Source organism: Penicillium brevicompactum (genome assembly GCF_028827555.1).
Source record: "Penicillium brevicompactum strain IBT 35665 chromosome Unknown utg000007l_segment0_segment0, whole genome shotgun sequence".
NCBI classification, from domain to species: domain Eukaryota; kingdom Fungi; phylum Ascomycota; class Eurotiomycetes; order Eurotiales; family Aspergillaceae; genus Penicillium; species Penicillium brevicompactum.
Window position 1 is genome coordinate 1610530 of NW_026623210.1, and position 25929 is coordinate 1636458.

At 50.1% G+C, this 25929-nt stretch overlaps 8 protein-coding genes across 8 annotated transcripts; 4 read left to right on the plus strand and 4 right to left on the minus strand.

Moving 5' to 3' along the window:
- Window positions 1–152: 152 nt before the first annotated feature.
- N7506_011357 (zinc knuckle domain protein) lies at window positions 153–1904 on the minus strand (the record flags this gene model as incomplete). Its single annotated transcript, XM_056960650.1, has 2 exons — window positions 153–887; window positions 942–1904. The coding sequence occupies 2 exons, from the start codon at window positions 1902–1904 to the stop codon at window positions 153–155; spliced, it is 1698 nt and encodes a 565-aa protein (XP_056806805.1).
- A 2407-nt stretch (window positions 1905–4311) lies between these two features.
- On the plus strand, window positions 4312–5013 carry N7506_011358 (ORMDL family protein; the record flags this gene model as incomplete). The annotated part of the gene is made up of 3 exons (XM_056960651.1): window positions 4312–4441; window positions 4511–4869; window positions 4963–5013. 3 exons carry the CDS (start codon window positions 4312–4314, stop codon window positions 5011–5013), a joined length of 540 nt encoding a protein of 179 aa, XP_056806806.1.
- Window positions 5014–5874: 861 nt separating this feature from the next.
- Window positions 5875–7730, plus strand: N7506_011359 (uncharacterized protein; the record flags this gene model as incomplete). The annotated part of the gene is made up of 2 exons (XM_056960652.1): window positions 5875–6037; window positions 6097–7730. The coding sequence occupies 2 exons, from the start codon at window positions 5875–5877 to the stop codon at window positions 7728–7730; spliced, it is 1797 nt and encodes a 598-aa protein (XP_056806807.1).
- Window positions 7731–8296: 566 nt separating this feature from the next.
- On the minus strand, window positions 8297–10329 carry N7506_011360 (calponin homology domain protein; the record flags this gene model as incomplete). Its single annotated transcript, XM_056960653.1, has 2 exons — window positions 8297–10094; window positions 10163–10329. The coding sequence occupies 2 exons, from the start codon at window positions 10327–10329 to the stop codon at window positions 8297–8299; spliced, it is 1965 nt and encodes a 654-aa protein (XP_056806808.1).
- Window positions 10330–10922: 593 nt separating this feature from the next.
- Window positions 10923–11595, plus strand: N7506_011361 (uncharacterized protein; the record flags this gene model as incomplete). The annotated part of the gene is made up of 3 exons (XM_056960654.1): window positions 10923–10989; window positions 11039–11155; window positions 11240–11595. 3 exons carry the CDS (start codon window positions 10923–10925, stop codon window positions 11593–11595), a joined length of 540 nt encoding a protein of 179 aa, XP_056806809.1.
- A 1179-nt stretch (window positions 11596–12774) lies between these two features.
- On the minus strand, window positions 12775–15906 carry N7506_011362 (argonaute/piwi family protein; the record flags this gene model as incomplete). The annotated part of the gene is made up of 3 exons (XM_056960655.1): window positions 12775–14474; window positions 14530–15689; window positions 15743–15906. The coding sequence occupies 3 exons, from the start codon at window positions 15904–15906 to the stop codon at window positions 12775–12777; spliced, it is 3024 nt and encodes a 1007-aa protein (XP_056806810.1).
- Window positions 15907–17739: 1833 nt separating this feature from the next.
- wetA (developmental regulatory protein WetA) lies at window positions 17740–19287 on the minus strand (the record flags this gene model as incomplete). The annotated part of the gene is made up of 1 exon (XM_056960656.1): window positions 17740–19287. One exon carries the CDS (start codon window positions 19285–19287, stop codon window positions 17740–17742), a length of 1548 nt encoding a protein of 515 aa, XP_056806811.1.
- Window positions 19288–22189: 2902 nt separating this feature from the next.
- Window positions 22190–23335, plus strand: N7506_011364 (uncharacterized protein; the record flags this gene model as incomplete). The annotated part of the gene is made up of 1 exon (XM_056960657.1): window positions 22190–23335. One exon carries the CDS (start codon window positions 22190–22192, stop codon window positions 23333–23335), a length of 1146 nt encoding a protein of 381 aa, XP_056806812.1.
- Between the last annotated feature and the right edge of the window lie 2594 nt (window positions 23336–25929).

A 25929-nucleotide genomic window follows, 5' to 3' on the forward strand; every position in this document is an offset into this window, starting at 1 on the left:
AAGACCTAGGGCCTTTTTAGTTCACGTTCTATTCATGATACATAAATCCTCTGATAGTCGAGGCGAAGAAATAAAGGATAGCCGCGCTTGCAGATGCTCACCAGGACGAATAGGCTTTTGATAAAAGTGAGAGTCATGAAAGGAAACCTCATTTAGTGACCCCGGCCACGGCCACGGCCACCTCGCGGCCCGCGCGGGGGACCTCCTCGAGAAGACCCACCACGACCACGACCGCTCTTAGGGGGAGGCGGCCTCTGCGGGAGTGGTGCATTAGCACGGGGACCGTTTCCAGACAATGGTGGGCGGCCACGAGAAGGGCCACGAGATCTGACATTTCCAGATCCATTTGCGAACTGAATATTTCCACGGTTGTTGCCCCGCGGGGCAGGTGTTGGACGGCCTCGGCCTCTGGAGACCCGGGACATCATATCACCTTCATCTGACGAAGAAGGCGGGGACCAGTCACGTCTTACGCGAGTCCCAGGTCGGCCTGGTGGTGCATTTCGGCTGGCACCCACAGTGTTCAGGTTTGTAATGGTATCGGGGTCGATGTCTTTCAGGCTGAATGAGGATGAGGTGAATTTCAACCGCGCGTTTCTCATTTCGCAGTCGCCCACTAGATGCTTCATGCTGCAACAACTGGCGCAGCAGATTGACACTGTTGTCTGCTGTGCATGGGTCTCTAGTGATGGGAATTTCCAGAGGTAATCACACTGAGACTCCAAGTGTTGCTGGCCGCAGTGGTCACAAGGGACCTCGAACGCACTTCCGAATAATTTTGACTCGCATTGGGGCTCATCGTGACCTCGTTCGCGACATTTTTGACATCTTCGCCAGCCAGGGCAGGTGCTGCTTTGATGTTGATCCCATGAGCCACAGTGTGTGCACTTAAGGATGAATGTTAATGAGATGGATATTTTGATCTAAACCAGAACACATACCTCTTTCAACGGGCATATCTCAGCCATGTGACCCTCCCGCTGGCATTCAATGCAGGAGACGGGTAACTTCAGGTCCAGATCGTGAATGTTGGTACCGAAGTGAATGAATTTAGCCTGGATTTCAAGGTCCTGCTGACCAAGATCAATCAAAGAGGTTGGCGCAGTTGGGTATTTGAGGGAGAATGTTCGGAAAGCCTCCTCTTTTCCATTCGAGGATCCGCCATTTGTGCTTGTGTTTCCATTGACAGACCCGTGCTGGTGGGCCAGGGTGGCGGGATCGTAATCTTCGGCACCGTTCTGTCCATTCATTTTCTCGCCGATATTGAGCAGGATTGAGTCGTCCGCCTCAGAGTCCAGGGATGTGTCATCCGATTCGCTCTTCGAATCAATCTCTCCTTCCTCAAGCTCATCCTCCTCTGCAGAATCGTTGTCTGTTTTGGACTTCTTCTCTTCAGGTTCACCCGCTCCCTCACCAACCGAAGAGGCAGAGTCACTGCGAGCGCGCCAGTATTTATCGTTGATCGCTGTGAACTGTATGGAATCCGCATTTGGCGCTGATCGCTTCCCTAGCGTAGTGCGCACAGCGGCTTTGCGACCCTGGTTCCAACTGATGGCAGGCGCAGTGCTGCCCTCGTGCGGGTTTGTGCTCGCGAGCTCATTCGCATCGGAATCGGAGCCAGAATCAGAATCGGAGCTTGAATCGCTTGAGTCTGAGCTGGTTCCAGAGCTAGATGTGCTATCGGGATCGACTGGTAACGTGTTCTCACTGAAGGAGCCTCCGCGGGGAACAATATCGCCAAGGCCTGAGTCCTTTGTGTTCTGGTTCTTTCGTTGTCTTTTGGCCGGGCGCGAATTGCTGTCGGTTGATGCGGAGCGCGAAGTGGAACGTGGGTTTGCTTTGGTGCGCGACGCGCCCACCAAAGCTGTCCGTGAGTCGGTCTCTTCGTCGGATGAATTGGCCATGCTGGATTTCGGGAACCAGACAATCTCAGGATATTGAGGTTGAGATGCGTTGAAAGCCTAGGTCTCGGAAGATCCATGTGGATTCTGATGAAATTTCACGGTAGACGACAAAGACCAGTCGCGCCGTTTCAGGAACTATAGTGGCCGCAGCCCGACCCAACGCAGCTGCGTTCCTCTCTTGTATGTCTCTTTGTTTGACCGTGTCAAAATATCGAGATGGATGTATAGGTAGTTCTAGATAGCCTAGACTTATGCGATACTCACTGGAGCCAGTCAATCAACAGAGCATAGCGGAGGATTTTGCTGAACGGCAAGTGCGATTTGGGCAAGGAGGGAAAGTACGATACACAGGATCAAAGTACGCTGATCGCAGCAGAAAAATGGGAAACCGTCCAGCATGGCCATTCATCCTAAGCAATCGAAATGTTTGATGTTGTACCATTCCAGAAATGTTCAACAGAGGGCTTCTTCTGAACGTTGGCATTTGGATAGTATTCGACTCTTTGAAGTATCAAACCGCCTGCATTGCAGACCCTGTCTTGAAAATGGTCTGTTTAGGTTGAAAAGGTAGGTAACAGTAGCAAAGAGTTTCTTCATAATCCCCTCTTACGGACGGGTGATCATGCATTACACCAATGAACAACGGAGTACTTGGGAGTCGGATGCTATCAACTTGTAGCCTGAATAGTTCATTTTTCCTCAAGCATGCGAGTCAAATGAGTTAGAACAACAGTCTCTAGGCCATCTGCTCAAGAGTAAGTAAGTGTCTGGGGGTACATGAAGTCCGTGAAGTCCGCGAGGAAGGGTCCCGGTTATAGTTGGGCAGGGCTATCAAATGAAACCAAGGGATTTGGCTCGCCAGTTCTTCATGTGCAGTTAGTGGCTGTGGAAGTGGCCATGAGAGAAGTAGGCGACCTGACGACCTGACGAGCTCGATCTGACGGTGGGGTTCTCAGGCATGCGTCCCACTGTCAACACATTTTGCCGCTCTCTGGCACCCCTTACCACCTCTGTGAGCTCACATTGTGTTGTTCCTTGTCGGTAGTATCCAAATTGACAATTTGATCTTGACTCATGTAAGTTAATGGGATATCCCAATTTCCCAGTCAGCATGATCAAGGTCAATTCGAAACACTTGGGGTCGGTGGCTATAGCGCTGAGAGCCTGAGTTGCCACTATAGCAGGCGAGGACTTCTGAGCAAGGTGGTCTGACGGTGGCACTGCCGCTAGACTAATGTATCCATAGAGTCAGGCAACTAGCTCCGGTGGTAATGTTCTAAGGTTAGCAGCATCGGTGACTGGTTCTGCAACTCTCTCGACGCATGCACGGCTTGGCCGTCATCGAACAGGCAATGTGTGTCAGATGCTATAGTGAAGAGCCTTCTTGTTCCTAGTAGGACTGTTGCTTCACTGGAGGAAAAGGTTAAATGGAATCCTGACATTGGTCCCATTGGTTTGAAGATGCAGACTTCCCCAGGTTTGCCCCCTGCCAAAAAGATGACAGACGTCTGATCAGCCACAGTCCATCGAGGACTGCCATCAATATCAGCTTACCTTCCACGTTTGCGGGTAAATTTCAATATGCCATGCGTGACGCATGAGCTGTCGAAGAATTCCGCAGGCTGGTCATGGCGTAGGGGGCACTTATTATGCTGGGGCTGGCTCGATGCCCGAAATGCAGACTGCATTGGAAGCTTTGGTAGCGTAGCTTACTCCGTAGAGCAGATGATGTTCTGGGCACATCGAGGACATCAGCCAATGAGACTCTTGGCAATGCTATCACTTCGGATAATGCCCATACTCTGCTCGGCATAACAAGGGGGAATTTTCCGTTCTGCGGAGGTTGACCAGCAACCCAATGCAGATATGACAGTGAAACCTTGCATCTTGACTGGGTGTTCGTGTGTTTATGCAGGGTCCGTTCCGCCAATATTAGGCTATTTTAGTATGCGGAATGATAGCGAGATATTCCCGAGGTCGGTACTTCGTATAGAGTGCCCCTTTGTCGCAGTTTCGGGCCAGACTCCGCACAAGGAAAAAATAAGGGATTTGCCTCAGATTAAGTAGACTATCGCGAGAGCCGAGAGAAGCTAGAGAGAACTAGTCTAATAATAGACAAAAACGAAGGGGAGATTGGGGGAAAAAAGCAAAAGAGGAAGAGTTTGTCCGGTCGGCGTGCGGTCACGGGGTGTGCAAAAGAGCTCTCTGATTCACCAGTCTGGGCCGTGCCACCTCTTCATATCCCCACGCCGCTCCTTTTCCTTGTCTCCTTCTCCTCCATCTTAGTCTATCTTCACAAACCGTCAAGCTGGCGTCCAGCAATTCCCAAGGGTCTTCCCTGTTGGCCCCTCGTGGCATCTCCTTCCCTCCGGATGTTGACACAGGGCCGCAGCGGTTATCGCCAAGCATGACCTCAAAACAAGGCCGACGGAGGCGTTCAAGCAGTTTGATCTACCAAGAGCCCGCTGAGTCTATCGAGCGGAGCAGTGATCAGTCTGCATTGCCCAATCTTAATGCGAACTGGGTGAATGCCAAAGGTGAGAGAATCAACTTGAAATTCCGCTCCAAAATTCCCAGAATCCAATCCTGACACGTCGTTCCGATAGGCGCCTGGACTATTCATTTCGTGTGCATCGCTGCCCTCAAGATCTTCTACGACATAATTCCCGGTGTCTCGCAAGAGACATCATGGACTCTCACCAACATCAGTTACATGTTTGGATCCTTCCTCATGTTTCACTGGGTGCGGGGCATTCCGTTCGAATTTAACGCCGGTGCCTATGACAATCTCAATATGTGGGAACAAATCGACAATGGCGACCAGTATACACCGGCCAAAAAGTTCTTGCTTTGCGTGCCTATCGTGCTTTTCCTCCTCAGCACTCATTACACCCATTTCGACTTGACCCACTTTACCATCAACTTCCTGGCCACATTGGCGGTGGTCATTCCCAAGTTGCCTTTCGTATGTTTCTCGAATCTCTTTGCAGTTGGACTGAGTTTTTCTCTCTCTACACCTTTTATTCTCCATTTTCCTTTGCTAACCTGATGTCTGCAGTCGCATCGTTTGCGAATAGGTCTCTTTTCCGATATACCCGAGGAATCATAACTTCCGCTTAATTCTTTCATTTTTCTTCATTACCACTGCTTGCTATCCACGTCGGTGTCTACCAGACCTTGATACCTCAAGCTTTCGCCTTCTTTCGCCTACATACAGGACCTTTGCATTGCGGAATTGATTGACGGGAGGTGGACCCGTTGTTGGCTGTTGCGCATTTTGATTCTACCTCTTTTCTCTGGCAAATATGAAGACGCAGAGGCCATTGACCAAGCTCAAATTCACACCTCTTCTGCATACTTTCAGTTTTCTGGGCAGGTTGTCCAAAGTTCCACATCTTCCGAAACCCCTATATATGTTTACCTTCGGCGCGACTCGAGACTCTTGAATGTTGTTTGAGTAGAGCTGCACACGTATGCATATACGTAATAGTTTGCGAGATCTAAATCTTCCAAAGTTCGATCGCAATGCAAGTTAATCTCTTGGCTCGGGGTCCATGCGCGGGGTTTACATGTGAGGCTCAAATGTCTTGAAGCTATATCCTCAGACTGCTTCTTCTCTTTGATACCCAGGTGTGAGGCTGTATCACATATCTGAGCAATAAAGAACTATAGTTTCAGTGCAAGACGTTTTTTAAAGGTGACTTGTGTACCCGTCGACTATTCGGGCTAGCTTAATTGCTTTTTATTGTATACGCTTGTTCACCCCTTTGTTTGCCGACAAAGGATTGAGCCTTTTTGTAATATAATTCTTATGTTTTGATTTGAACTGTCATTTATTTTGTAAACAAACGAAACATCTACCCCGTGAAATATCTTGAGTGTTGATATTTAAACATTCAATTCGACGGCACACGCCATACGCCATTCGCGATATTCGTTATCGATAAGCGCCAGACGCTGTGTAGCCAAGATGGATCGTTTCTACAACCTCCTTTTCCCAAAGGCAGAACCGGCAGAACCTCCTGCCATGGCCATCAATGATGAGTCGCGCAAAGAGGTGCGCAAACGGACACCAATACCGCTCTCCTTTGAGCTGATGCGGCAAACCGAGATCTTTATCGAAGAAACCCTCTGTAGGTTTCCCCGCGACGCGCTGAGTCTAACCGACGCGACTAACCTCATATACCAACAGACCCCCAGGCTTTCACTCTTCTTCTCGATGCTCTATCATCCGGCAATGTTTCCTCGGCATCGGGCACTGTCGCATCGACCCCGGTGGTGATGCCACAGCCACAACACCTAGCCATCGCGGCAACGATGCTGGTGCATCCGTTCACAACAACACGCGCCAGACTAGACGCTGAAAAAGAGGCACCAAATATTGCTCTGCGTTTACTGCGATTAACAAACGCGCTCGTCGGTCCCACGGCTGCCCAATTCCACACTGCTTTCGCTTTTACGCACTTCGAGACTTCTCGGAACGGCAAATTACGCGCGGACAGCCCGGCGCTCAATGGGACCATGTGCGAAGATAAGCGAACAGGGTGGGAGGCGAGCTACAGTGGAGGCCGCTCGGTTTGGAATGAAGCAGAGGACTTTTGGCATGCCGTTGGCTGGGCATTGAATTGCTCGGTGTTACACCAGGCACAGTGGAGGCATTGGCATTTATGGCTACAATTCATGTGCCAGGTACTCGAAGATGACTGGGAGGACCGCGCAGCGAAGTATACCCAGGCTCAAGAGGAGCTTCTGCAAAGGTCGCACGAACAAGCTCCCTCGGGCGTTGAGCCCGCAGAACAAGGAATCCACAAAAAGTCAGGCCGGCCACGGAAAGGGGATGTCAAGCAAGATGATGGGCTTGAAATCTATCGGCAAAGCTTGATCTTCCAATACATCACCTCGAATGATACTTTCGGTCGGGACCGAAGGATTATGCGCTCGATCTTTGCGGATGGCACGCCAAGATCGGCCGAATTCAGAGCTGTGTTTGAGGATGAGATCAAAACCCCCAGAGACAAGAGCTCATCAAACAAAAAGAAGAGGGTAGGAGTCGACCTCAGCAAAGGAGAATATGGAGATTATCAAAACGACTCCCATGAAGATTACGCCAGTTCAGGGAAAGAGTCTTCCAGACCCGTAGCTATGGCACCAGGCAGACAGCTTCGACAAACTAAGCGCAGCCGCCGAGCACGAAATACCAAGGGAGGAGCCACAGACTCCGATGCAGAGTTAACAGATACAGCCGTAGACCACAACAACGGCATCGGCTCTTTGGGCGGTTACAACTCCCTCGCCCTCCGCCAGCGACTCCTCGGACTCCTGTTCAAAGTCTCAGCAACCCTCCCAAAAGACTTCACACCACCAAACGAGATCAGTCATATGCTCGCGGAAAACATTCGGGATCTCCCTCTCCCCGTATTCCAACACATGGTTACGCCCTCCAACTTGCCCCGTCTCGGACCAGATGAACACTGCAGTCTATGTCAGAGTCTCTTCAGGTTCATGGTTGAAAGTTCTGCGCGTGCGCCGCCCCCTGGCAACGATTTACTCACTCAATCCGACCTGGAGAAATACTACTTCCCCTACAAGGCTGCGAGTCCGAGTACGGCAAGCAATGCCAAGATTTCTATATTGCTTGAGGCCATGATGACCCTGCTACATAATGAGAAAATGCTGTCCGCTACACCGGAATTGAAAGAGGCGGCTCGGGTAGGTGTTGAGCGTCGGGAATCGGCTTGTCACAGTCATAGCGGTTCTGTGGAGGCGGCTTACCTGCGGGAAAGCCACTTTCGGATATGGCTTATGATAGACTTCATTTTGCCTTGATGATATTATATGATTGAGTTTCTGGGTTCTTGAGCGTGTTGATATCCTTTTTTTATACCAAATTATCCAGCGATGTCTTTGCAGTGAGCCTATATGAATGGAGACCGAGCTTTTACGCTGGTACAATATTTGATGTATAGATCATCTTGAATATCTAGATCATGAGAATGACGATTTTAGGGTCGATGAATTCAACAGCAACTTGACACGTACATGAGGCTACATTTTTACAGGAGAGAGTTTCAATGTGATTATAAATTGAGCCTTTAGCATAGTTAAGAGGTGCCATCTACAATCATCGCTTGAGCACAAAAGAAACGGCTTAGACGGGAATCATAAACGCAAATGATAGAACAAGGTGATAGTGTAATGTGCCACTCGCAGGAGTTCCACAAGTCAACTCTGCAGGAGCGGCAGAGTGGGAGAAGGAAAAATGAAGAAATGAAAAATGGTAGGTAATCAGAGTGAAACACGAGTGGATGGAAGATGAAGGAAAGCAACAGCGTAACGATCAAGATAACACCGGCATGTCAGCCTCATCGTTGACAAAGCCCAACACCCAGTGTTTATGGGGGTGGTCGAGGCCCGATGATCTGGCGCCTGGCACCACCAACACCAAGACCCATTCCACCGCGGTTTTGGTTATCACCGCCCATGTAGCCATATTGGTGAACATCCCAGGATTGACCAGGACCTGAACCGTGAGTGGGATCCTTGGCACCACGTTCAGCCGCGGCGGCTGTCTGCTTTTGGTTCTCTTCCCATTCCTCTTGGCGGGCACGCTCGCGGTCCATCTCGCGTTCAAGAAGAGACTTGGATGCCCAGCCGCCGGCCTTGGTCTTCTGCTGTGAGGCTTCGCGGCGGCTATTCTCAGCATCGACTTCAGATGTGGTGGTGTAGTCTTGGAATCGGTGGGCTGCTGGGGCTGGGGCCGCAGGTGCTGGGTTGGAAGAGAGGAAGTTGTCCACGCGGTTTGCGCTGTTCCGCTTCGCGTTGTAGGCTGCAGGGTCTGGCAATGGCCGAGGGGGCTGGGGCAGTTCCCTGGGTGGAAGAGTAGGCTGTGCAGAGAAAGCAGATGGCTTTGGCTCGGGGAGTGGACGAGAAGGTGGTGGTGGAGCTTGTTCCTGCATGGGCTGAGGCTCGGGCTCTTCAGAGGTCGCTGGCATATCTTGAGTGTTTTGCCACTCTGTACGCAGAAGGCGCCGTTCTTGCTCGAGGGAGGAGAGATCGTAACTTGGCTTAGGGGGCACGGGACGAGGGCGACTTCGACTACGGGACTGAGCCCGTTCGCCGGTGTTACGAGGTTGAAGGCGCTCATTCTCATACTCGCGCTCTCGATCCTTGGCTAGTTGTAGTTCGCGCTCAAGCTCTTTGATGCGGCGACTTTCCGGTGTTTCTTCAACAGACCGCACTCCACTGGAAGCATCGCTGATCTGTGAATTGGAGGCCTGGTACTGGCTCAGAAACTGGCCGTTGAGACGGTTATCATTGAGGCTTCGTCTTTGTTGACGCTCGCTCTCAAGTCGTTCCTCGGCTTCCTTCTCTTCGGCTATGCGTCGTTGCTCCTCCGCCTCCCATTGGCGTTTCTCTTCATCCCACTTTTTCCTCTCAGCTTCCACCTTGAGGCGCTCCTGTTCTCTGATGCGAGCAGTCTCCTCTTCCCAGCGGCGTTCTTCCTCTGCTTTGGCCCGTGTCTCGTCTTCCTGTACCTGCTGTTGACGTGCCCGCTCTGCTTGTTCCCTCTCGGCGTTCTCTTGACGAATCCTTTCGTCTTCCTCACGCCTACGCTTCTCTTTCTCCGCTAGGCTGGGAACAGCGGGCCCGGGGGTTGTAATTTGCCGACGAGCACCAAATGCAACACCCTGATTGCCTTGGCTAGCGCCACCCAAGTAACCATACTGATGAATGTTCCAAGCAGGTGTAGTCCCTTGTTCGTCACCCTTTTTAGCCCAAGAACTGTATGACCCGGATGGCTTAGCAGGGCTGCCTGTTCGCGCTGGAAGAGGAGGTCCGGAATCGCCGACATTGCTAGAGGAACGAGCGGATCGGGGGGTATAACCTCCACTCGATGACCCTGTCGCGTCCGGACTGATCAGGCCGCGCTTACTCTGCGGACCGACTGTGCGAGGAAACTTATTAGGCGCAACTGCATTCGCCCGACGACTGAAAGCCGCCAGGCACTGTAGAACCTGCGCCGGGTCTTTGGCTTCGTAAAGATCGACTGTCAAGAAGACGTCATGTGGGGGTAGACTGAGGGGAGGCGTTTGGCATGTGCGTAGGAAGTGTGAGATATTCTCCATTTGTACAAATGGCGCTGACAGTGACTTATACTTCACGCCTGGTGACACGGCGAGATTCACCAACCTTGTGGATAAAGGAGTTAGCCAGGGGTCCATGCGATCCAATGCCACCAATGCGCGATTCCAACTCACTTGCAAAGAGCAATACCACTCTTGAGGCCCTCCAACAGATCAGGCGACGGCAGTTTCTCCTGCAGCATCTCCTCGATCCAGTCGCGCACCTCCGCGGCCGCCTGCGGGGTATAGCGGGACAGGCGCATATTGCGCAGGTCCTTGTCTAACGAAGTCACTGAAGCCATGGCGGGTGTCGAGGGTTCAGTTCTCGGTCAGAGAGAAGTGGGTGAAAGTGTCGCGAGGCTGTTGCCACTGAAGGGGGCTATGTATCCCTTTGCCGGTGCCTGATCGGCCCTAATAGTGGCGCTTATTGGGTTGCGGAGCGAAATCCGCGACTCTATCGGGACTCACAACGCAAAGGTAAAGACCGGATCAAGAGGGCAAGGTAAGAGACCAAATAAGTCTTCAGCTGAAAAGGAGAAGAAAGGGGAGAAGCGAAATGAGGTATGGAATGGAATGCCCGCTGTTGATCCCGATGACGTTGCCTGGATACAGACGACTTTGGTGGCCATCCCGCCAAACAGTCCCGCTTTCCTTCGAGACATTTCTTTGTACTAGATGCAATCTCAATAATATCGATTTAATCGTGATCCTAAGCCTTGTGCTAGGCTAATATATCAAATCAGCATCGTAATTGTAATCTTTGAGGCAGCTTGCTACCATTGTTGTTGGCAGTCGTGGAGTATGCCCCAAAAGCCGTGATGGCCACTGTTCCGCCCCGTTGATCGGTCTGGCCGCATCGAAAAAGATTCGGCCCTTCTTCACTCCTCGCGCAACAATGGTGAACAGCCTGTGGTTCAAGTGGAAGAAACTCCGATTACCCTGGCGAAAATCCTTCTTGGTCGGTGAGTATATCAACACCCATTTTATCTCCCACCACTAACTCTGTCGCAGGCCAGGACCTTGTTGGCAACACCTTTTGGGAATTCAAAGATGTCATGAACGCAGCCCGCATGCGACGGATCGTCAGGTTCGATCCCAAAACACACTTCAGCGACGTTCAAGTAACACGTGAGTCTCGAGAGCTTGTGCAGGACTGGCTTCCATCTCATCGGGAATGCGACAGCCCATAGCTGACCCGTTCTCTCCGCATAGCGCAATGGCATCAATGGCTACGACATGTCCGCGAACACCCTCCGAGTATCCAGGAACAGCAGCAGGATTTGGTTCGACAGGCACAAATGAAAGAGCTCGCTCGGCTGGCCGATGAGCGCTGGGCCAGCAAACCGTCTTTCCTCGATAAACCCAACACTCAACCCGCTCCGCCTCAAGTAAACGATGTTCCCGCCGCACCAAAGGAACAGACCTCTGTGTCCCCAGAGGCAACTCTTGATCCAAAGCCTGCCTCCACTGAAAAGGCGCCGAAAGAGAACCCCTGGAAAAACGCCAGCAATGCCAATCCGGGCGCTGAGTGGCAACCTGAAGCTTGGTCTCCGAGCTCCAAGCGGTGAACACGACACCAATTTATATTTGGCCGAATCTTCAAATTGGCAAAGTAATGCGCGATGGGCGGCATATGTGTCAAATTGTCGATCACCTCCGTCCTTAATATCTCTTTGTTTCAATCAGTCAACCTTTCCGGCGCGAGACTAGGGTCAATCTCGCGCCGAATACTTTTGGGTTACGCCTCGCTTTATCGGCGAAGTCCTCTCCTCTCTCTTTGCCAGCTAGATGGACATTCAAAAGATGTGATTCGATTTGCATCCGGGCTATAACGTCCACTTTTATGACTCTGGCACTTGTACATTATCTTGTTTCATATCTAGCGGTTCCAGTCATACAGTCAAGTCTCGGAGTATTGCAACCCTCACTAAAATCAAACAAAGAACCACATAGTAAGCCCTAGGTGGCTGTAAATCTCCAGCACAGGTAGAAAATCTATAGACATCTCAAGAAAGAGGTTACATACGATTATGAATATTGGGTGAAAGACCTAAATAACATAGGAACTCCAAACTATTCTTAACAATAATAGATTCGGTTGAATTGCTAGCGATTGTCGTCTCCAAAAGCAGAACTGACCTCGGGATATTGATCAAAACAATTCAACCTTCAAACTGGTCAGTCTTTCCAAGGTTTCTTCTTCTAATTTTTTTCCTGCTTACTGCAGGCATAAAAAAATTGTCTACGCGGAGTATTTTGAGAGTAAAGTCGAAAGGATCTCTACCATGACTGCTCTTCTCATTGCTCGCCGTTTGGACAGCGAATTTAATATCTACGAAGATCCATGGATGTCTATACTCTACGATGAATGCACAGCAGTTTTTGTAATTTCTGTATTTTCCCCGTCCCCTGTTTTTGGTATTTCGAATTTTCCATGCACTAACTAAAAAGCAAATGTTCAAAAGAACTCATCCCCTGTTTTTGATTTTTCGGATTTTCCATTCAAATGTTGAAGCAAAGGGCGGATTCTGGAGTAGCAAGATCGTGGACAATAATTTGACAGCTCATAAAGATCATGAGGAAAAGCAAATGGCTGGGCTTCAATCCGCACTTGACGGTGCCTCAACCCGAGAAAAAAGCGGACTTCAACGCAGCAAAAGAAACTGGAGGAAGGACCAAATCACATATCATGTTCGAAAATCCGCAGGATAATACTCACAGGCAGCTGACAATGACACATGGCCAACTTAGATGTAGACCATGCTGAGGGGGAAGTCTGAATGTATCGCAAAGGCGTTCGAGGACTTGCGGTTAGAGCCAAGTTCAGCATCATCCCACACCTTATCCCCGCCTTCTCTCATAGCTTTGACGGCTGCAACGTACTTGCGAGCGCGCTCACAGTATCGGTCAGCCAAAAAGGCAGGGGTGGCATAACTGATTGAGCGTGTTGCTCGGCCCATCATATAACATATGTTATGGGTTAGCTCTTGGACCACATCAGCTGGCTTGCCGGGGCTGATTTTCGGGTCTGAGAAAATCTCATCGTGGATGACAATGTAATGACACGGACGGGCAGATCCCTGGAGAGGTGACTGGGCCTGAAGATAGAAATCCCAGAACAGAGGACGAGTGACAACCCGGTCAACGACAGAGCCACTGGGAGGGTTCGAGGTTCGATCGCCGTCAGCTGCCTTGGTCGGATAGAACCGCACATGGTGGCGTTTTCCGGAAATGATGACAGTTATCTTGGGCTTATACTTCGCAAACTTCTTGTATTCGGGCCGGTAGTTAGCAATGTCTGCAGCTGCTCGGCGAATCCTGGGCAGTTCCATGTTGAGGACCATCATATATTGACCCTCGCTGACACCGTCACGGTAGACAAGGATATTGGCTGGAGGCTCTTTGTTTTCCCGAATCCAGCGATCGAGGCGTCCCTGCACCAGTTTAACAAGTTCTGCGACTTCCTCTTTTCCGGCTTCCTGGGAAAGGACTTCGCCAGGCCACTGTGCCATTTGACCATCAATAGATGCCACAATTCCGGCGATGCTCTTCTCTGTCTGCGCCAATCCAGGGGCTGGATGAGTAACGTCATATCCCATGACCATGGTCTTCCCCTGCCCGATAAATTTGAGGCCAGATGAATCCAGCAACTGGTTTCGGCCACCCATCTTCAGATTGATCTTCATCGCATTGTTGCTCATGTACTGCTCTTGACCCCCTGTTTTCTTGAACTTGTCGACCAGCATGCAATGAGTGAGGATACCAATCTTGAGATCGCCGATGTACTTTATCCAATCGAATAGCTCGGTACCGTTATCAGGCAAAATAACAACCAGAAGGCTGTAGTTGTTTTCCTTCCAACCTTTGAACTCTTTTCGAAGTTTTTCGCGGTTGGCCTTGCTGCTAGAATCAAGATCGAGGGTGAGGAATGGCCTTGAAGGAGGCGGTAGATTGAGCCCATGCTCACGCAGCTTCTTGTACAACATGTTCATTTCACCATCGACATTTGGGAGAGGCTGCTTAGCTCTGCGGAGCGTTAAGCACGTCCAATTCTTGACAGTTGCACCCTCGGAGAATCTTGTGCGTTGCAAGTTCCAAGAGCCGAATTGTGTCTTCGTGGTCTTTTTCGCATAGACCAAACTGGGAGGACTGAGGATCCGAGCAGGCACGATCGTCATTGCCTTTGTAACTCTGATCCCGAACTTTGTGATCTCGTCATTGAGTCCCAGGATTTCCATTCCCTCCTTCATGATGGAGGCATAGTTCTGAGGCGGACGTCGACAGCTGAACTTGATCATGCCTTGAGACATTTCCCTGGATTGTTTTCCACCAAAAATCTGCCCAGGTGGAACCTCGCAGAGTTCGGCAGGTAGATAGACTGGCTTGTCAAGGCTCCCGACATTCACGACTGGATGAGTCGAAGCATATCTGAGTCGAAGGCCATAAGCTATTTTGAATGTTAGCACCCAATGTTTCCATGTTCACTACTGCATAGAGCTCACCTTGGCGGAAATACTCTGTAACAGTGATGTAATCCCCGTTTCCATCTCTATCCTCCCTCCAGAATGATACATTGTCTGCAGAAGACGCCAGTCTAGCGACACGAGGAGGGTGAGGATTCGGCGGCTGGCCTCGTCTCGGTGTCCCGTCTTGAGGTGTTGCCACGCCCCAGATAGTTCTGGTGACAGGTACCATGTTTCCACTTCCGTCGTCCCTTGCAGGGATGTGTGAGACATTGACAGTCAAACGCGCAAGGAAGGGCCCAATATCTCCGCGTTTCTCGCCCACCGTCCTTGCAAATTCATCAATGAGGCTTATCAGCTTACCAGGGCGGTACATGGCGCTGTGACTGATGTTCAAGTTGAGCATGATGTTTCCTGTCGCCAGACGAACACTCGAGTAGTAACCACGAACAGCTTCTATTCCACATCCAATGTTAACAAATTGCTTTGCTTGGTCGATTTTGAAGACCTTGTTCCGTCCCTTCCCAACAACCGCTGTGCCATCGGTGTTGTTTGGATAGTTGCTCATCAAAATGTTAAGCATGCGAACAACACTGGTTTCAGCACGCGTCACATCCGAGCCCTCAGCATCGGTTCGATCCTTGTTAGGAACAACCTTTCTGAGTCGGACATCACGGAGGTTTTTAATGACTTCGTCAACACGGTAGGATTCTATGAGTGCCACTGTGACTGTCCACCCAGAGCGATTGCGGTTTTCGCCGTTGGCCATGGTGACTCGATGAACCTGACGATTGTCTGGTAGAGGTTGCGTCGTGACAATTTCAGTGGCCGTATCCGTGGCCAACTGGGACTGATGGTCAACGAATGGCCTGTATGTCCGAAGCATGTTGCGGATAACAAATTTCTGCTGTCCTCTGGTTATATCAGGTGGATTGAATTTCAATCGGTAAGAGAACAACTCCAGGCCGGGCTTGAAGTCGAATAAGAACATGTTTGACCTCAGGATGAACGAGCGCCCCAAGGTTCCATAGCCGGGTCGATGAGCAAGGACAGTACCCGAGGGCACATCAGAGGGGATTTGCTTGCCTTCCGATGCCCTTTTATCGGCTGCTTGCTTCTCTTTGAGGAAGTTGGCGATGCAATTGTCCTCATGGCCGGTGATCTGCGAAGAAACTGGTGCAACACTGTCCGTAAACATTCTATTTCCAAGTTAGATTAGAGCATATACTTGATCAGTAATAATTTCACTTACCCAGAAGGTGACTCGTATGCGGAGGATCCGCCACGTTCGCTCCCTCGACCTCGGTCAGACCCACGGCCACGGTCATCACCGCGGCCACGGCTGCTGCCACCACGAGGAGGAGCACCACCACGAGAGCCCCGAATGGGGAGATCTCCGCGTCCACGTCCAGACATTTTTGCAGAGAATTTGGATAGAATTAGAGGAGTTTGGGAGTTCGAAGAAGGTGTATGAAGGTTCAAAGGTGCTCAAGGCACAGTAACCAGGAGAAAGGATAGAAGACAAGGAGGAATTGCGACAGCGGAAATCTCAATAGATGAGACTCCGGAGAGAAGGTCGAGGAGGAGGAGGTTAGATCAAGACTTTCTTGATCAGCAAAGAGAAAGATCGCGTGTCAGTAGGGTTGAAAGCAGAATGTTGGAACAAATGATAATCTGCAATGGTAAGTTAGCATCAGAAAGGTTGAGCGACAAAGGTTTGGGAAGTTTTGTGTAGCAAAAGATCATAGAAAAAGTGAACCATTGGAGGCCAGTCACGTAACGTGTTGGGGATAATGGCCCAAAGAACAACAAACAAGAGGAGACGTGCGTTGCCAATGGCGATAGAAACTGAGATGGGATGACAACAACAAAGGAGAATGTTCTGACAACAAAGTTGAAAAGGCAGAACTGGTGGCGACGTGAAAGGTGATCTGCCCAAGCGGAAAAGGGACAGCTGTTGTGAAAGGCAAAGAAAATAGGGCACAGGAACTAGGGAGCAGTAGACAGAATCTACCGAAGTAGAGGGTGGGAATGGTGCAAGATACCTGAGCTCAGGATTGATATGGCGAGTATCAGAGAGAGAGATTGGCGCAGGAAGAAAGAAGAAAAAGTCCAGGCGTGATCCAGAAGAAGATGGACCACGCAGGGCAGAAACTGAGTTGGAAAGTGGCGGGTTCAGAAAGGAGCAGGAGTGAGAGCCGAAGGGTAGAAAACAGCAATCAAATGTGAGGAAAGCGGAGATTTGTAGTGAGAGCGAAAATAAGAAAAGTGACAACGATGTAAGCGGCAAATTCGCTCACTTTGCTTCGCCAATGCAGTCACTTACAGAGACACGCAGGCAAGGGAAGTGATCAATCGGTTCAAGCGAAGCTGAGGGCAGACAAATGAAGATAGATAGGGGCATGAAATGAAGAGAAAGAGCTTCATGAGCAGGGCAGGCGTATAGGCATATCACTGTCGCTGGTAGGGTCATGCGTAGGGGGTATAGGCTGAGACTCACTTAGTAGGTTGTCGTTAGTGATAGTCGGCGTTGGCGAGGAGCGAGAGAGGAAGAAGTCGAAATGGATTATTTATAGTCCTGCCCAGCCAGATCAATCTGCAAATAATCGATTGTGTATGACCTTCCAAGGTATCAAGGCTCATAGTATGAAGGACTTGGACAGAGAGTGATTGAGATGTAGAGAAGGCTCATGAGTCATAGCATGAAGGCTCATAATATGAATGACTTGGACAGAGAGTGGTTGAGATGTAGAGAAGTCAACCTCTATCACATAGCCTCAAATGTTTCATCAAAGATATCAATCGTGAGAAGAGTAAGACGAGGAATCATTTGAAGGATGCAGCTTCAAAATGCAGCCCAAGAACAAAGCTCGGGGATGACCCTTGCAGACGTAGTTCTGACAAGTCGAGGATATGAACCGAGAGATCAAGAATCTGGTCATAGTCAGTGGAGATGGAAGCAGACTCGAAGAACCAGATAGACTAACCAAAGTGATGAAGGAAACAGATGTTGGTATATGGAAGAGTCAAACAGAAGAGAGTCTAGAGTATGAAGGAGATGATCTCAGAAGATTATGAAATTAGATATCCACACAGTAGTCTAAATATTAGGAACAGTCTAACATTTTGGTAGAGCCCGGGCCCAGGCTAAAAGGCAAACAAACACCAATAAAACAATGATATAACCCAAAAACACCGGCTGAAAAGGCAGACAATGAAAATCAATAAAACAAACAAACAGAAAAAACTTTAACAGAGAACAGCTTCAAGAGCCTCGACGTCGCCGCCGGCGCTGCGCACAGCTAGCAATGCGGCCTCGCTCAGCTTGCGACGTCTATCGCGGGCTTCTTGCTCGCGACGAGCCTTGGTCTTAGAACTGCCGGAGGGAGCGACTCCGGTCAGGATCTTTTTGCTGTCATGAGCGGTAAAGTTGACAAACGATACGCTGACAGACTTGTTTGCGCCTCGGGGAGACGAGCCAGATGCCTTGGCGGGCTTGGGGCCGTTCATGCTCTGACCAGAGAGCTTGCGGCTGTGAGTGCGGCGGTGGGTAGGCTTGGAGATGGATGAGGTGCGGCTGTCCAGGGTCAAGTTGCCGGCTTTAGGAGAGAGAGATGGTGATCGGGAGTTGTTATGTGTTTGAGATGTGTTGAAGGGTGTGACGAATTTTTGAGTGGGGAGCATATTAGATGATGAGAATGAGGATTCTGCGGACATGTCGAAGGAAGGATCGAATTGGATCATGAGACCTCCTTGTGCCATGTCACTTTGGTTTCCAACGTTTTGCATGCGGTTGGGAGTTGGGGATGCGAGGTAGGCGGCCTGCTGCTGGGCCACCCGGGAAGGCATGGGAGACCACCATTGGGCATCTTGGCCTTGGAGATCGGGGGTGAAGGGAAGAGATGAGGCATTGAGTGGGTCTGATTGCCAAGAAGAAGACAAGGAGTGGGGATCAGAAGAGTGGGACGATGAGAAGATGTCGTCTGTAGAGTGAGGGCTGGAGTTGGCCAAGTTGGAGGAGCTTGTGCGGCCCATGTATTGCTGGTGTTGGCGAGATGACATTGCAGTGTTTGGGGAAGGCATTGAGACTGAGGGGGTTTGGAACAGTCTTGCGTCGTATGTAGGAGGCATCTCAGCAGACTCTCTGGTCTGGTTCATGGTTTCCATGGGGATGTTCTCATGCTTAATGACGACATCGGAAGGAGGGGGAGACAGCGGCAGACGATCTTCTGAGCCATGAAGATTGAAGTTCTGGATTCGCTGGGCCCAAACCTCGGGGTATGCCATTCTTTCTTTGGCAAGGTTGGAAGAGCGCATCAGACTGGGGGAGGAACTTTGCTTGCGCAGCAGTGAGCGACGCTCATTCGGGCTGCGATGGCGGATAGACTTGGGAGTGATAAGAGCGCTTTGTGTGATTTTGCGTCTGGGGGTGGCAGGAGGAGTAGATGGTGATGTAGCTGGAGGGATGCCGTGTGAAGTGGTAGGGCGGGAGATTTCAAAGTTGTTCAAACCAGCATTGGAAATGGCGGAAGGGTGGACGGTGTCATGGAACGTAAGATGATCGGCAGAGGCTCCGTCATCTAGCAGGGACCAGTCATTGCTCCAGGGTTGCGATGATTGCTGGGGTTGAGAAGTGGAGCCAGTGGGGGAAAGATCGCCACAGTCACTCGACAGCGAGTCAAGCGGGAAGAGCTGATCAAAGTCGCCCGAATCCTTGCCACCATCGGCTGAGGACTCCATGTTGACGTATTGGCTGAACAAGTCATTGAACGAGTGATCGTACTGTTGAGCGAACATGTTGCCGGGATTTCCGTTTGCAGCGAAGTTTATGAAATAGTGTAGTCAGCGACTAAAGTCCAAGGACTCGTTGTGATTGGACAACCACAAAAATAAGAATGAAGAAGGTTAAGAGTTCGGAGATCGTCCCGGAGATCCGAAGTGCAAAGGATGCAAAGTGTGCAAATGTGAAATGTTTGATGGTTTGTCAATCAAAGAAAACACTGCAGATGATGCAAAGAAAGCAAAGCAAACAAACAGATGTATGTCCTATTTGAATGGCTGCCAGGGACACCCAGCCTCGGGGAATTTGGACACATTCCAGCTCTAAAGATGGGACGAGGAATGTACGATGAGCGGTCCGGTTGGCTCCTGGCTCGCTCCACCAACCCCCCAGAGGAATGATTCAAGACTCCATATCCCTTCTATGGCCAATGACGGTCTCCAGAGCTTTTGAGGGGCCGATGGAGCTGTCAATCTTTGTCAAATCCTAAAGAAGTTTGTTCGGCAGCCACCCAGAAGAATGCAACCCTAATTCACTAGTCCAGAAGCAGCGGAGCACCGGCCAGGTCAGCCCGAGGAGCGGGTCTGGGGAGGACTTAAGCATGTTAAGCTTGGACATTAGCAGAATCTCACTAAGAATGAACATGAACCGGTACGCAGTGGCCAAAGGTCTCCGAGGACTTGTCAAGAAATCCCTTAGAATCGGATCCCGCCGGGGGCGTGAAGCCATCAGGTTCGTCCTAGTGTAAGCGTCATGATGAATTTAATCCAATCATTAGCCGCTGAAAGAGGACTGGGCGACAGTAGGATCGGCAGTACGGAGTACTCGAGTCATGCCATCCGCCTCATCGCCATTTGTCAGTATAATTCACTAGCAGTGGGTATGATATCGCAACAGCCAATGCACTGGTCATGATAAGCGGTCAGGAATGTGGACCGGAATGCAGAGGCTGGGCGGAATGTAACGCCCGCCTGAACAATGCACAGAAGAATTTGAGGGATTCGAGAAGGACAGATCTGCCCTAGAAGCTCTGGAAGCGCTAGTGCCCCTGATCGAAAGGTTTGGATCCCTTGGCCTGCAGGAGATCGTCCCGTTGCTCATCCCCCATGTTCTATATTTGGAGTGCATGGAGGACCCATGTGCTGATAAGCCTTTGTTCGAATGCGGTCAAACGAGCCCTTGTTCGTGAAGTTGATGGTTTGTCCCTTTCTAAAAAGGAAGCATCAGAGCCCAGAACCTCGACTGCTGGTGTTTATTATTGGTCGTGTCCCCCACAGCACTCCGTGTGAAGTTTAGTGCGGTTGCCCTGGAATCTTCGTTTTGCTTTCTTTGGACGAGTAGATATCGGATTGGGATTTGAACCAAACACAATCCGGGGCAAACCATAAAACACACACTTTTTTTGGGTGTTTGTAGCATCTGTTCGTTAGTTTGCAAGTAATTTGGCATTGCCGAGGCTCAGGCGACCTCTGCTCGGGCTGCAACACGTCTGGTGTAGCATTTGAACAGCGATCAAAGGTATCATTGCAGTCAGTTCCCTGGCCCGACATGCACAACTCCCAATACAGTGAATGAAAATCCGCACATTGATGGATTATTGCCTGGCAAGTGCCCAACCTGATACGTTAGTGCTCTGTCGATAGCCCTAAATCCCTTGCGTCTTAGACAATATGCAACTCAGGCAATGAGGCGTAAGCACGGAGTAGAGATAATGACCCATTATTGTTTTGTTTTTTTCTGTGGAGGAGTCCTGAAAGAATCGCAGAAAAAGAAAGCATGGTGCCGGAGACGTGTATAGCCGGCGGCTACGGTCAAAAGCCGAAATTGTGTGAGAGAGATAGGGCACTCCAGCACAAAATAATTCCAGTCTCCTATGCAGAGGGTAGAATAATTGTGATCAAGGCATGTGCTCTGTAGAAAAGAAAAAAAGAAAAAAACATAAGATCGAATGAGCTGGAAATAAGATCAAATGACCAAGAAACACGAAACAATGTGATTCCTAAAATGGGGTCGGGATACAAAATCGGGCTGACTCAGATGACGGAGACGGGCGGCGAGAAACCCGGCCTTCTTTTCTTTCTTTTCCCTTCTCCAGGCCCCTTTGAATGGTGACCTTGGACTCCTTAAACTCATCTCATTGTCTGCTTTTCGCAGATTGTACTCACGTCACTCGCACTTGACCCCATCTCGCTCATCTTCCACATCTCAACTCTCAACTCCTGACGTGACTCAACCCGGTTTTTGCCCCTCGTCACACACACCCCCCGCGCGGAACGTCGGCCACTCAACCGACTTTCTCGCTTCTCTCCTCTCCTCTCGCGCCTCTATCCGATTTTCTCCACGCAGATATCCTGTGTGACACCTTCCATCGCGGCTGCGAAATTTGTTGCCTCCGCAACATTCCAAGGCCGTTTTCATCGCGTCGCGCACCGACTCGACTTCACCCTTGCCACCACTTCGCACTCTACATGCATCTCGACAAGACCATCTACCTTCGTGTCCGAACACCCCACATTTCGAACTACCACATCCTCCACACCTACCAGCCTTGTTGTTGGTCCACCCACTCGACTGGCAAGAAAGCCCACTTCAACATCTAAGCAAACAAGCGCCATTCAATAACCATGTCTTCCTGTATTCTTGCTGGGGCCAACCCCGTCAAGTTTCCTTAAGCTTTTGCGAGCCTCTAGTTAGCCTGACCATGGATCTCTCTCCGTGTTTTGCAGGCCTTCGATGCCCTTGCCCTTGTCTCGTCCTACATTCGATCAACAGATCGTGAATCTTTGACTTTACAACAACCACCAGAATTCCTCCGATTCGCTCAAGAGTCTCCCTCACCGGGCTCGGAACCCCATACGGACTTCATATTTCGAGCGATCCGACATCTCATTCACAAGAAACCCCCGTCCTGCTGAAACCATGGACTGCGCAATCACCGCGCCACCGAGCACCTCAAGCCCCCACCGAGACTCGTGGGGCTCTACATCGTCAGCTTTCTCCAACGTCGAAATGTCTTTCTCCCATGACAGTTGCTATGGCTCGGATGAAGTATCTGTCACCTCAAATGGTACTGCTCCCGGCCAGCTGCAATGTGCGGCCACCGCTGCGAAACAAGCTATTCGTCCTTTCCTGAAATCGATCCTCAAAAACCCTTCAACCGTCTTTGAGTCCGACGAGGATTCCGACTCGGAATCGGGCTATAGCTCGGATGACATCGACTCGGAGTACGATGCACTATCTGACGAAGAGGAGGAAGATGATGATATGTCTGACTTCTCGGTTTGGGATGGAGAAGCATCTCAAGATGTACCCGAAACTCATGAAGACCATACAGAGTCTTTCGATGATGCCTTCATCTCCTTTGAAGAAAACTCTGTGCGCTTTGCCCCCGATGTGCAGTACATCGAAAGCCCAGAAGTATCAGGTGACGAAGATGACGAAGGCGATCATCAGATGACATGTCACGAGATGATGCTGCTTGCCCGAAGCACGAGCGGTACTCAAACACTCCTGGATCAACTCGATAAGATGGACATTCAAGAAGAAGAAGACGAAGCCGAAGAATGCCACCGAGAGTTTGTCCGCAAATCAGTCACTCAGCCGGAAGAGTTCTCGCGTGATGCCGTCGACCTCGATCGCAGTCTCTTTGCCGCTTACATCAACGGTATCCATGGCGTTACCAACAAGACCTTCGAGCAACAATATGAATCATACCTTCGATCCCAGGTTGACCATGTTCGCCTGGGTAAGGATACCGACGGCATGGGCCCTGACGATCCACCTGCGCTCTATTTCGATCTCATCTCCAGTCATGTCATTGGCACTTTCCGCAATCTTCTCGAAGATGATGAATGGAACGAGTTGATTTCACTTCGCGCAGAAGAGCAAGTCGATGAGACTGATCCCAGCGCTTGCTCACCCGGCTTGGATCACCATCTAGCTCTCTTGCAAAAGATCGAACAATTCCTCCTTGAACGATTGACCGATGGCCTCGTCGACGTTGCTCCCGAGGAGTTGACGCTCTTTGCTAGTGGCATTGTATCTGAGCTCGATACCAAAACTTAGCCTACACAGTCCTAGGACTCGGGTGTATTAGGCACACACACCACGACTTTACGATTATGACAAGTCCCTCTTTCCTAGTATGTTCACTTTGAACAAAGCGAGGGGCTCAATGGGAATGTTCGGGAAGGCTCATTAGCCAGGAAAAGCAAATCTTTCGCGCGTTGCTCTCGGCCTGTATTTGACAATGTTCAATTCATTTCCCGAGTTAGCATTTACAATTCAAAAACATTTTCAAATCTTTAAACCTTGAAACTCTCCGCGATTTCGTATCAATCAATGTGCCGGCGTAGCACATCGTGGCCTTGGAATTTGCCTTGCACCATGCCAACACAATGGGCGGTCCATGCCTGGATCAGACAACCCCTGGGGCTTGAGTCCTTGGATGACTGGAAGGTAGCTATAGATATCTATCCAACTCTCGGTTCCTGGAGGCCAAGTACTAAACCCTGGAAACATCCATTGGGCCAGAAAACCTCAAATGCATCCCAGTCTACCCTACTCCGTACACTCACCGCGATCAGCCCATACGATCTCAAAAGTCTAGACCAACCTCATCACCCAATCCATTCCATTAATCCCTCAATACTAAAACCACAAGTCTTTCCGTTGATCTTTAAATCCATGGATCCAGGCACAATACACATGCAACATCCACAAGCCCAGCGTTTCAAAACCCCCTACCCCTGACACCCCATGCACCAATCTCTTTCCAGTTACCCATAGGCCTCAAACACGTCTGACACGTATGCCAGTGCCCAAAACAGAGTCTAGACGCCGCGACATCCGGCTTTTCCGAACTTGCTTTCCTTCCTGCCGGATGAGGTATTGATGTGCTTTGCTGATGGGCTGGGTGGCTAGGGGGGCGAGTTGGCGTTGCTTGGACGTATGAGTTGGGTTGGGTTGGGTTTGAGGGGCTAATGATGCACGATGTATAAAGTGCCCAGGGAGTGAACACGTTCCGCCCTATAGGAGAATTTTCTGATGGGTCCGTTTTGCGCTCGGCGAGCGGGGGTTTTTATCCACTAGCTGGGATGGGATTTCTTCAGTGAGGTACGGAGTACTCCGTATGGAGTATTTGGACTAGAATTTATACCTACTGGGTGATCAAGTCCAAGGGTGTGATTGATAATTCCCTGAGCTATTCCATAATTTCCTACGGCGATGAGAGCAAATGTCAGATCCTAGAGGGTTCTCCGTATATGTATATTCCAGGCTAGACTCAAGGCTGCAAGGATGTACCTAGTGAGAAATTCTAGAGTTAGTTCACAGGCCTGGCTTTGACTCCAATTGCCAAGTCACCAGCAGTTAGGTAAAGCCAGTAGGTTTCCAAGGTTCAGAGTGTGCTCTTCGGCGTATACATCGCGCAGTTCTCTCAATCCGTAGAGGTATGTGCATACATGCAAAAGTACGTTCTACTTCTTAGTGTACTTGACGTGCGATTATACTCGTATCTCCCGGTGATAGATCACACTATGCAGCCACCAAAGTCATACAAGCACAATGTAGGTCCAAAGACCACGCCGCCGTTATCCCCAAGGTTATTTTAAGTGTCGATCTCAACGGCGCAGAGCACAGACTCAACACAACCACACAGACGACCCGGGGAGGGAAAGTAACTCGAGGCTTATGTACGAGTAAAGCTACACGTAGAGTCCGCAAAGGGGGCTCTAGCATCCCCAAGCGATGCGGTGAAGAAACCTAAACCGGGTTTCGATTACTTCTATGTGGGGTTTGGTAGACGATCACATTTTCACGTACGAGTGTGGAGGGGACTGAGTGGGAAGTGCGTGTGATATATCTTCTTTCTGTATAATGTGTTGTCCCTGTACAAAGTAAGATATCATCGAGCTCCGTCATACATAACCCACAGAGCTCAGTGGATAACCAACTCGCAAATGCATTACATGCAGATGAAACCACCCGCTTCGAAGACTTAGCGAATAAATCAGTCGACGATCGCTGCGGAATTGGAATACCCACACGCTAAATTGTGGAGTCCGGAAGGGGTTGCCATGCGATTTTTGACAGCTAAGGACACCAACCTTGCCCACATGGGGTTATCATGGCTCCAGCGATGGAGCCGAGATGGAGTAAAATTCCGGTCTGCAGATTTTCGCGGGCTTACTGAAGTCAGGGTCAGGGGGAGTGCCGGACTTCAGGGGAACCAGGTTTTCTATGGCGATCATAGTCATAGCCACGCGTGCTGCGGGTTGGAAATGGGGGTGGGGGTGGGTTTTTTGGATTTCTTAGTGAGCATGGCGCTGGTGTGCTCATTTTGAAGGTAGCTGGAGTGTTTCATGGCTTTCTCCTGCATCGGATTAAGGGAAATTTAGCGTTTAGCATGGATGTTGAGTTGGCTGTTATGATGATGTATTGGGATAGAAGTCATACAGATCATTGGACTAGGTAGGCATGCAGTTTACATGTATAAGTACTCCGTATGCGGCGACAGGAAGTCTGATCTATCATTGGATGGGGAAGTGACTGATCTTTGGAGTTGTGCACAGTATGCATAAACATAAGTGTTCATACAGCTACATGAATGCTACTCGTACTTCGCATAGAAAACATTAGAAAACATGAAAGTCTCACAA